Below are 12,041 nucleotides of genomic sequence, written 5' to 3'. Positions count from 1 at the left end.
AAAATTAAAAATTTAAGATATCTGATTAAGATTAAAAGAATTCTTTGCTTTTATTTCAGTTTCAGTTCTGATTTTCTAGTTTTTTTCTTTGCGCAACTTATGATCTAACGATCTCTTATTATGTTGCATTTGATCTTTCGCTTCAGTCTCTATATTTTTACATAGCTTGAATCTGATGTTAATTTTCGATTTAAATATCAATTTTAGATTTAGAGCAACACTTGTCATCTGATTAGTTCATCTATCATTATTGAAAACCCTAAACAATTATTCGTCAGCGTTATCTCATAGTCTCAAAACAAATTTAAATTTCCTCTTCCATTTTTCTATCTACCCCACCACAAACCTTAATAAGTAGTTTTCTAGTTACTTTTGACAAAGCGTATCTCTTCATCTTCAACTTATTGACACTTTGTTTCTTTTCATTTAAGCTCAATTCTCCATCTTTTTCACCATTAATATTCATTTCATCTTCCTATTCCCATCACAAAGCAAAACAAAAGATGTTGACACTATTAACCATTCTTTTCTTAGCATTTCTCTTCATTATTGGCCTTATCACAACAATTTTCAACTTCCCAACTAACAAGTTCCACTCTTTAATTCAATCAATCTCACTAAAATCTCAACCTCTCCAAGAAAGGACCATAACAACACCCTCATCATCATCAACAACAACAACATCCATGGTTGATCAAAAGAAGGCAAAAAGCTTTAACAATTACAACAAAGTTGAACTAAGGGGTATATTTGCAACTTTTGACAAGAACAATGATGGTTACATAACAAAGCAAGAATTGAAGCTATCTCTAAAGAATATTGGGATTTTAATGGATGATAAAGATATAGTTGATATGGTTGAGAAAGTTGATACAAACAAAGATGGTTTAATTGATCTTGATGAGTTTTATGAACTTTGTCATACTTTCTTGGGAATAGATGGAGTGGAACAAGAAGGTGAAATGAATGAAGAAGAAGTTGCTAATAGAGAGAGAGATCTTAAAGAAGCTTTTGATGTGTTTGATCATGATAAAGATGGATTAATATCAGAAGAAGAATTGAGTAAGATACTTTCATCTTTAGGAATGAAAGAAGGTAAGAAATTGGATCATTGTAAAGAAATGATAAAGAAAGTTGATGTTGATGGTGATGGAATGGTGAATTTTGATGAGTTCAAGAAGATGATGAAAGCTTGTGGAACTCTTGTTCCATTTTCTTAAAGCAACCATATACAAATTGAAGAAAATTAACCTTTTGTTACAAGCTATACAAATTACTAGTATTCTTTTGTAATCTCTCTCTTGTTATAAACTCGAGATGATAAACTCGTTCTTTCTATTCTTCTACATTTAAATATTGAACTTAGTTCGCTTGATGCAGAACTTGGATTTGTACGAGCTAATGTTATGATGATATACTAGTATTCATTCATTAGTTACATGTTCGAGTTGTGAAAGCAGACAGTAGTGCTTGTAATAGGGTAGACTATCTAGGTAACAACCCGAACCCTGCGTGAACACAGGATGCTTTGTACACCCTTTTAGAATTCATCCATGAGACTTCATTTACTCTAGGCATAATACATAAATATACCCTTTAACTTGACTTCAAATTACATTTATGTCCTTCAACTTTGGATGTGCACAAATAGACACTTAAACTTGTATAAAGTTGAAAAAATAGACACACATGTCCTACATGTCATTTTTCGTCCTACGTGGTGTCCTACGTGTATTGTGCCATGTAGGACTCATGTGTTTATTTATTTAAAAGTTGAATAGTTAAAGTGTATGTTTGTGCATTATGAAAGTTGAAGGTCAAAATTAAAATTTGAAGCCAAGTTTAGGGTCCAATATATGTATTATGCCATTACTCTATATATCATATACATGTGAGAGTTTTAAAGGTAAAAAATGGAGCAGAAATCGAATCCGACGAAAGAAACAAATAAAGCATAACAATCATGTGTTGAACATCTTCTTAAAAGCAGAAGAAGAAGAACAGAACTGTATGAACTTTGGATACTCTAATTGAAACAACAGCAGAAAAACAAATAAAAACTTGTATGAACAGTACAAAGTACCCTTTGTCTAGTAACTGCAGCAGGGCACTTTAATCAATAGACAGAAGTTCTAGCTTAATATCGTCATTCATCTCTAGGAAACAATTGCTGCTACTGTGACGACAGGATATTACTGTTGCTACCTATGTATGTTACGCAGCCAATAGGGACATGATACATACTAAAAGACATCGGGGTTGAAACGCCCTGGAATGGAGTTGTTGCTTTGTTGAGCTTGCTTGAGGTGCATCGTGAGAGCATAGTTATTGACCTGATGACACAGAAAGGCCAAAACAACCAATGATAACCGGTGTCCAGAATAGTAAGACAAGAAAATGATGAAACTTGTGATCATAAACCCCGACAAGCATCTTATTTCATTCGGTTATAGTGAAAGCATGGACAGAATGAGAAGCAATATGCAATTTCCAGCAAAATAAATGAACCACAAAAATATCAGCAGTTCTAAAGAGAAATTTGACCTCAAGGGTTCTAAGCTGCTCCTGGTACTGAGCCACCGACTGCTTCAGCTGATTCAACTCGTTCCCTCTATTCTCGAATTCCTTTTGACGCTCATGCTGGATGGCAACTGCTCGCTTGAAAATAGCATTCTCTTGTACAAGAGCTTCTAACTGCTGCTTGAGCATCATATTCTCCTGTATCACAACCAAACTATAAGCATATGGATATGGATAACAATTTTCTCTTTGAGTAACAAACTTCATCAAAATAAGATGTACGAGTAACAAACCAAAATAAACAAGATAATCAGTCTGTCCTATGGGGCTATGCCAGCACAGACACCCCAATGTTAATGAACATTGTTTTTTTTTAAAAAAGGGATGGGGGAAGGGGGACACAAGAAGGTCACAAAGACCGAATATTACTAGCTTATTGCCCAATGAGACACAAGCACTCAACATATAAAATCTCACCCTTTCAGAATAACCATTTTCTTCACGTTGACATTGAAGTAAAAGCACACTTCCCAGTTCTATATCATACTTATTTTCCTTTTTCTCGTATTTAAGCAATTTTTTCTTTGTTGCATTCCTTCATTTACCTCTTATTAAGGTCCCCCAAAAGTAACTGTGCACTATATGACCATAGTAAGTGTAGACATGATAAAGAAAATAAGAATGAAATATGACAGGGTGTTTGTAATGCATACAAAATAAAAAGAGATGTCAGGGTGCTTACAATGCAGGAAAAATAAATACGTAAAAGAACTTGGGGCCCACCTTCTGGAAACGGCAGGCTGCCTCTGTTGCACGAGCACATATGGTCTTCTCAAAAGCCTCAAGAGCTCGTGAAGCACGCGCTTTAGCATCATCTATATTTGATGCACTCATCATCTCTCCAACAAAAAGATCCACCCATTCTGTACCCTGCAAATGCACCACTTCTGCAGAAGAAAAATCCTCTGCAGATGGGGTCTCACCATTAGTTGTAGCCGCACCTGCAACAAGGTGAAGGAACTATGTCAATGTAAGGGGAAATCAGAATTGTGCCAGCGAATCTACATCCAATGCTTTAAAAAACAAAAAATGAATGTAATATTATAGCTTAATATCAGTGGTGAAGATCACTCGTCACAAGTGGATCGAGATGGAGATATAAGTTGCACAGTTTTCAAATACATTCAGCAAAGCAAGGCTGGAAGCAGTTATAATTTATGGTAGAGAAGCAATTTCTTTTAAGTACTCCCATCTTTTCATAACAAGGTTGTCTGGTGTAATTATTTAGCACTAGAGATCACACAGAGAATAGTTAAACGATGAATTTACCTCTCATTGTCTGATCACGAGATCAAAAAGTAAGGGGATTAGCAGCAATAGTTTTCAAGAAACAAGACCTTTATATTCCAATAAACTGAACAGCTTACTCTGACCAAACTTAACTGTGTCATGAAAAGAGTGCTGGTCTTTATTTAAAACTCTGATTCCCTTATTGACTACTCAATCTTTTTTAGTTGAATCACAACCATAAGTAAGGCACTTTCATTGTTTAATTTCCTATATTACTACTAATTCTTTCCCTTATACTTCCACTCAATGACACAATACTAATTGGCCTTTCACCACCTAACAACAACATAATACCCAGTGTATTTTCACAAGTGGGGTCTGGGGAGAGAAGTATGTATGTAGCCTTACCCCTACCTTGTGCAGGTAGAGAAGTTGTTTTTGGTAGATCTTCGGCTCAAGTAAAATTGGCCCTTTACCACAAGCAGAAAAAAAAAGTAACTGAGTAATGTCTGTATAAGCTTATACAAAGAATAATCATTAAAGGTAGAAATTTTAAAAAGATGAAGCTATCACAAGAACGACCATGCTATTAGATACTTCAGCAGTTAGTTGGGTTAAGATACATAAAGTGGTGGTTTGTTAGTGCAAGCAAAGAAGCAGATAAACCTCCACCATAAATATCAAGCAACTTAACAAGTATGAAATTGCCGAAACAAAGGAAGATGACGAGTTAATAATATGGACCACAAGTGACCACATGCTAAATTTAAGAAGAACAAAAACCACAAATTGTGAAGCATTAAAATGATAAGCAGCTACTTGAACATTCGCAATTGAAATATCTCCAAAATTGCTACATGTTATAGAGCAGAAGTAGTCAAGTAGGTGATTTGACAGGACACTAACAAACATTTTAGAAAATGGAAAAATCAATGAAGTGCAGTACTTGGCGTAAGAAAGGGCAGAATTTAAAATAGATGAATGATGACATCATGTGGATTTTTTTGTTTGTTAAAATGACAAGTATTATTGATGTCAAAACCAACAGTTACAAGTGTCATGATTACATCAAAAAAGTAATTACAAAAGATTCAAGGGTCGTTTGGTTGGGAACATGTTATCCTGGGATAAGTTATCCCACCATGTATATGGAATAGAGTATCACATCATTATGGTAATTGGTGGATAAATAATCCAAGGACTACCTAATACCTCCAACCAAACACAGAAATAATCCTGCATATTATCCTGGGATTATTATATCTTATACCTCATACCAAACGTCTCCTCAATGAATTGTAACGGGGACTCACTATCCTCTAACCATTTCTTTTTACAAGAATGTTTTTAAAAAAGGAAATTCAGTGCACAAAGCACCCGAGTTAGCAGGGAGCAAGAAAGGACGGCACTCCAATAGTGGCTGCTTACACCAAAGAATTAACATATGAATTTGCTGAGCATTACAAAAAGATCAACACTAAAGCATACTACAATGGGTAGGAAGTTGAAAAAATGATCTCTAAAATGATCTCAGTCAAGGCAACAACACCAAAAGGGGGGGAAATAATCAACCACCAATCAAAAACAAACAAAAAAAAAATCAATGTGCACCTTGAGGAAAAACCTGGCTGCTTGACTCATGTGTAGCACCAGAGCTTCCTGCCACAGGCCTCAGATTATCACCAGATCCCAAGCGGAGCTCATTCAGGCGTTTGATAGCAGAATCTAGATCATCACCGGATTCTTCAAGTGCTCTCTCAACCAACTAAAAAATCAAATCTCTAGCTTAAGTTTTCTCTTTTTAAGGTAAATAAAGAAAATAAAACGCGAGATATCTAACGCAAAATAAATGTTTTCATGCCCGAAATTGAAGAGTTAAACACGGAAATTCATTTAAATAAAAAAACAATAACAAATGTTAGATGCATCAGTGATATCACAAGATGACGGTAAGCAGATCACATACCATTTGGAACGCAAAATTGATAGCAATCCTCCTAGACTACCAGAATGCACATTCAAAAATCAACAACTTTTGTCATCAAAAGAAATGCAAAGAGGAGTTTTGAAAGTGCACTGCGAGAGATCAACTGAAGTAAAATTGACTCCACCAGTAGGAAACAAAAGAAACAACTTCTTCTCCCTTATTGGTATTTACCTTCTATTTTGTAACGTAACAGAAGGCTTTATAGCTAAAGAGTCGACCGACAAAATCATATATGATATGCATTAACAGTATCCCTGAGAAGGATGCACTTTTTCTATTCTTCTTAAGTGAAAAGGAAATTTGGAATGTTGTACTTGACGGTTCCTCAATAAATCTTGTTATGTTACAAGATAAAACATGACGCTTGTTCTTTTCGAACAAACGCTAATCTTTTTTCACCCTATGAACTTTTATTGGTTTTGACACCCTTATATCATTTCCATCATTCTTCTATTATTGTCACACCTAAAGTAGGTGGATTAGCAACTCTAGTAAGCATTCATTAATTTTGCAACACTTTTAGCAAATGAGTGATTCAAACCACATAATTTGTGTCAAAGTTCTTTTTATCCTAGTCATAGACTTGTAAAACTATATGGGATAAGAAGTGTGAGGCCTAAAGAACCTCTAGCTCTAGAGAAACCCCCTAATTTACCTTCAAAGACGAATTATTTAGCATTTGAATGAAATAGACCTGAGTGAATGGATACAAGACTCACACAACCGACTCCGACTAATTTGGAATAATATAAAATTAAAGGTTAGTTGATTGATTGAAAAAACAAAAAATAAATAATGACAATGATGATAATAATAACAAAAGTAAAGAACACAACTACTTTGCCACTGCTGATGTTCAAAAATTGTATGCTAATTATGCATACTCACGTGTTGTTCACACCACTCTCTTTCTTTCCTACCTCTTTGTGTCGTCATTGTAAAAGTGTGCTAATTATATTAGCATACTCACGTGTTGTTCACACCACACTCTTTCTTTCCTACCTCTTTGTGTCGTCATTCTAAAAATGTGCTAATTATACATACTTAAGGGACTATTTCTGCTCCATATAATAGAATAGGGATGATTTTGATTCAGAGTCCAAACTTAAGGGACAATTTTGGTTTTTTCTCACTAAGAGGTTCTAGAACCTACCACTTGTCAAAAATTAAGTCCTTGATGGATGTTAGGAATTCCATCCAAATGAACACAAAATACCTGGTAACGAGGTACAGATAGACCCAACAAAGTTGAACTGATTTTTCGTGTGTGTTTTCTCCACCGAATTCCATGTTTATTTCCTACAAATATCCAGCACTTCACACCGTGTATTAACACACCAAATGAAGGTACAAGAACCAAAAAATAATAATGTGGCATCGCTTAGGCCACTTTCACTTTTCCAATTCTATATTATGTTAGTTTAGTGCACCCAGGAGGTTCCCATATGTATAGATGATTAGGTGTTGTTCCGGGAGAACCATATCTTTTGTAAGGTTTTCTAATTTTTGGTATACTACTTGCTACACTCATTGTTTTGTACCTACTTCAGTAAATTATTACTTTATATAGAAAAAATTATGTTAGTTTAGTCTGTTCCTTAAAATAATCTTCTACTTTTATCTAAAGATGTTCTTTTACTTGATTACAGGAGACTCGATATACAGCACTGCTATAAATTTGTTAAGTATTTGCAAAGCCTATCGCCCTTTTTCATTTACTCATTTTTATTTGTAAATTCAAAGTTACAGGCCAGAAGAGGAACTTCATGACATATATAAGTTGTTGAAATTACAGAACATATCAAACAAAAGGGCTTCAATTCATATACTGAAATCTAACTAAAAGCTAGCTAACTCTTCTGCTCCCTTTCCCTCTTCCTCCATTGAAGGAGACTTGCAGAGAAAGTGCAGTTAATCAATCAACTTATCAGCCCGGTTCAAAGACTAGGAGAATATGTTAGCCTCACAAATGAAAGCACAAGTTCCTACAGTGTAAAGTGATAGATCTCCATGAGTCTAACTTAAAACAATAAGGAGCAGACGGAAGACAATCTTGAAATAATTATGCTGGTTGTATGCCATGAGAAGTCAGCAAGAAGTTCAACACTAAAAGGATAAAAAGAATCATAAAATAGGACTTCAGACAGCTAATTATAGGCAAATATTCATCTAGCGAATTCAATTACAAAACCACCATAATCCTCAACAAGGAAGTACATGAAGCTACCCCTTTAGTTACACACCTCGTCCAGTTTAAGCAAAAGGTGTGCCCGGAAATCAGCATCAGCTAACTCATTAATCAAAAGCACATTCCTCTAGTTCCCACTTACAACATCATAAGAAATACATCAACAAACAAACCAGATCACTCAAAAGGTACCCTCCCATACCCCCAAAATAACGAAATGAAGGATGCAGTAAGCATTTTTTTCGAACAGAGCTTCTCCAAAATAGTAACTTTTATTTTTCTATAAAGACAAGTTCAAAACTAGCTTCTTCTTTTTTATAATGCCAACTTGCACGCACCTAGACTGATTCCACCGGTACCTGCTACCTCCAACTATCAGCACAGATACTGAATAACTCACAAGTCCAATACTTTTATGGAAACATTGCTTGTCAAGTACAATCAGACTAAAGGATTTTTACAATTGCTTTACTCTTGCCATATCAAAAGCCAAAAAAATAGATAAATCAAGCTTGTCCGATACTTTTGCCCAACAGATTATATAATTTTTGAACGAAAAATCTCATAAACAATATGAAAATCTAAACAATTGATTGAAACAATTAAAAAAAAGATGAAGTAAACCTGCTTGTCCATGTCAGAGAAAATCATGAGAAGATGATCGAGTGCCGACGATGCAATCAAATTACCACACAAAACACGATCGGAATCAGAATTAGACCTCGCCGGAGAAAAATTACGGCGAATCCTCTTCGAAACCGGCGTTGACGCAGACGACGACGACTGAAAATCCTCAAACAAATTCGATCTCTTCCCGCACAATATAGCAGACATGATGTGCCGGAAAAAAATTCCTCTTTCAGATTTCTCCGATCAAAAGTTCCTCTTTTCCCGTTCCGATCATGCAGATTTATAAATTCAAAAAAAAAAACTTAAAAAATAAAAAAAAAACAAGAAAAAAAATATGGTCGAATTGCTAAAATTTGCTATGAATCTATGAATATTATTTTGTAAATAATTAAAAAAAAAATTCTCTTAAATTCTCTCTCTTCACGAGAGAGAGATTACAGCTTCTTCAACTCTGTAACAATGGAGATTGAACATTTTGAACAATTGTGTAACGGAGAATGAACTGACGGGGAGTTTACCAGTGTTGAATGACGGACTAATAAGAAAATGACAAGTGTCATGTCATTATTGGATAAAGTGGATTAAAGTGTAATTTTGTTGATGGATCCTAAGTTAGTGTTATTTCGAGATTCTTTTGGAAATAACTTTTTTACCTTCGAAAATAGGGGTTAGAGTTTTATGTATATCTACAATCACCGACCTTAGTTCGTAGGATTTTATGAATTATGTTATTATTATTATTAATATCTCTACCTTGCGTTAAAAAGGTTGTTTTTAATTAGAGGTTTTAGTGATCTGAGGAAAACATATCAAATTAGGTATGAAAAAGGAAATAAGCAACACATATTACTATCTTCGTTTGGTTTTAATTGTCATGCATGGTTTCCTTTTATAGAGTCAAACGATAATAATTTTGACTAACAATTTATGATGTAGTTTTTTAATAGTATTAATATGTAAAAAATGAAATTTTAAATAATTTTCGTATAGTTTTTGAATATCTAGATTTTTTTGTTTAAAACATCAAATTAATGTAATTTTATTTAATTTTAAAGATTGGTTAAATATATTTTTAAAATACGCTACATGACAATTAGAAGTGAACAGAAAGGGCGAGGGAGTAACAACAACAAATATTATGATAAATTAATAATCTTACTATTTACATTGATTGTGTATCTAATGTTAAATCCAACCAATCAAATATAATGATTTAAAGCTAGCAATTTTCATGTAAATATATATACTCAAATATGACTTGTGATTTTATTATCAAGAACAAAAAAAGCAAAAAGGAGAAGCCTTGTAGACAAATGTAAACTTACCATGGACAAGAAAAATGAACGAATGAAATGATACATAATAGGAAGTGATATCGGGTTCGAGCATTGAAAATGAAATATATTTTATTGAGAAAGTTGTCTTTCAAAGAAATGAATTTCATAATGCGCAACTTTGGAATTAATCGGTCATCAGATGGGAAAAATGGAATGAAAATAAGAAGTGATATTGGCGCGGCTCAATCTGAGATCGTTCTTTACGAAAATAAGCGTAAATTCGTCTTCGGATTGAACCTCACCAACATCGCTTCTTCCATTTTAATCCCAAAATATTTTGATCAACCATTCAAACTTTAAAAAAAAAATTGACATAGCGATGAGTGAGAACGATCTAATATATCGCGGTTTATGATAGAATGGATAGAATTTTTTTTTGGAAGAATATTCTAGGTGGTTTTACTTTCATTTTTGAATTCTGAAAATGAGAAAAATCCTAAAGAAAAGGATTTTTCTTCTGATGGACCTTATAAAGAGTGAAATCGTCCAAATAATTAATCAAAGCTTTAATACAAATATAGAAATAGAAACGCAAAAAAGGATGAACTAGAAATTAACTCATATAATTCTACAAAAAAGCTTCAAAAAAAAAGAAGAACTAATTAAGAGCTCAAACCTAATACTACTATATATATGGCTCTAGGGTTCAAAAATCAAAACTAAAAGTTTCTTCAAGATTGTTTAATAAGAAAAAAATTTCACCCTATATTAAAGGAGGACAATCAATCCAAACTAAGATTTAAATTTTTTAAGATGGCAAATGAATCAAATTCAAATAAAATTAACCTCGAGAGACAAGTCATGAAAGTATTGCGCTATGTAAAGAGTGAGCATCTGCTATATGAAAGTAACGCGATATATAAAGAGTAGAATCTGCTATATGAAAGTATCGCGATATATAAAGAGTGAACATCTACTATAAAAAAAGAAAAGAGGATATATAAGAGGGAAATCAGTAACATGCATGACTATTGAGTTCTAAAATAACTATGGATAACTAACAAAACTTCAAAGTCTATATATATATATAAAGATGGAAAAGAGAAAGAAATAATGACAATGAAGGAGGATGTATAAAGTGTAGGGTTTTAATAGTTGCCTTGGGATGAGAATTAAGGAGAAGAAAGAATGTGAGGGAAATGATGTCAATTAGGTAACAACTTGCTTTAGTATTCTCATGATTATTTAGATAATATTTAATTTTAAAAATTTCTATATATTTTATATGACGATATTTAATTTATCAAATATATAATTTCTTTTTCTAAAAGTTTTTCAAAATTCAACAAGTCATAAATATTGATATGAGTTATGACCGTGGATAATTAATGATAAAGTTAAGTTAAAATTTAAATTATGTTTTTATACATGTAAACATAGCACCATTCATCTTCATTATTTAGCAAGGTTGGACCGCAAATTCGATAAATGAAACTCTACTGATCCCAATCTGAGATCAATCTCGGTCCTTCTGACCCGGCCCTCCAGTCCAAAAGGGTTCAAATTCCCGCCTATGTCAGATGTAGAAGATCATAACATGGGTGATTCGGCAGATTTGGATTCTACATGATATATATATTGGGTATAGTAAAAAAAATGTGATCACATAAATTAAGATAGAATACTTACTCACAAGAAAGAAGTCACAAATTTCAGTTTTAATATATCATCGATCTATCTTTTAAAGAATATTTTACATTATATATTACTTTTTACACTATATATTACTTTTATCTTTTGTAGCAGGCAAAATTTTATGAATATTATCGCTAATCTATCACTAAATTACTCATTGTGAACAGGATTTTTTTTATTATTCATCACTAAAAAACAATTTATTTATACTACTTAAAACTCAAAACTCACTTATGCAAAAAAAAAAAGTGTCTTTTTTGGCATGCACCTGAAATATTCTCTTAAGAAATTAAACAAATACAAAAGAGACCCCTTTTTTATTGTTAAGTGTAATATGTAAATTAAATTCACCTCTTTCTGACTGTTATTCTAATAATAATAATCACACTTTCAGATCACGCTTGCATGTCATTAATCATATGATCAGAGAATGAAAATAGTTATGTTGGCTTAT

At 33.1% G+C, this 12,041-nt stretch overlaps 2 protein-coding genes across 2 annotated transcripts; one reads left to right on the top strand and one right to left on the bottom strand.

The window, feature by feature from the left end:
- Positions 1-356: 356 nt before the first annotated feature.
- On the top strand, positions 357-1,568 carry LOC107005687 (calmodulin-like protein 3). Its single transcript, XM_015204332.2, has one exon. It carries the CDS (start codon positions 504-506, stop codon positions 1,218-1,220), a length of 717 nt encoding a protein of 238 aa, XP_015059818.1. The 5' UTR covers positions 357-503; the 3' UTR covers positions 1,221-1,568.
- Positions 1,569-1,940: 372 nt separating this feature from the next.
- Positions 1,941-9,085, bottom strand: LOC107005314. The gene is made up of 5 exons (XM_015203875.2): positions 8,610-9,085; positions 5,422-5,575; positions 3,304-3,521; positions 2,545-2,718; positions 1,941-2,333 (listed from the first exon to the last, which is right to left on the bottom strand). The coding sequence occupies exons 1-5, from the start codon at positions 8,817-8,819 to the stop codon at positions 2,244-2,246; spliced, it is 846 nt and encodes a 281-aa protein (XP_015059361.1). The 5' UTR covers positions 8,820-9,085; the 3' UTR covers positions 1,941-2,243.
- Between the last annotated feature and the right edge of the window lie 2,956 nt (positions 9,086-12,041).

Source organism: Solanum pennellii, chromosome 12 (assembly GCF_001406875.1).
Source record: "Solanum pennellii chromosome 12, SPENNV200".
NCBI lineage: Eukaryota > Viridiplantae > Streptophyta > Magnoliopsida > Solanales > Solanaceae > Solanum > Solanum pennellii.
This window is presented reverse-complemented; position numbering and strand designations above follow the sequence as displayed.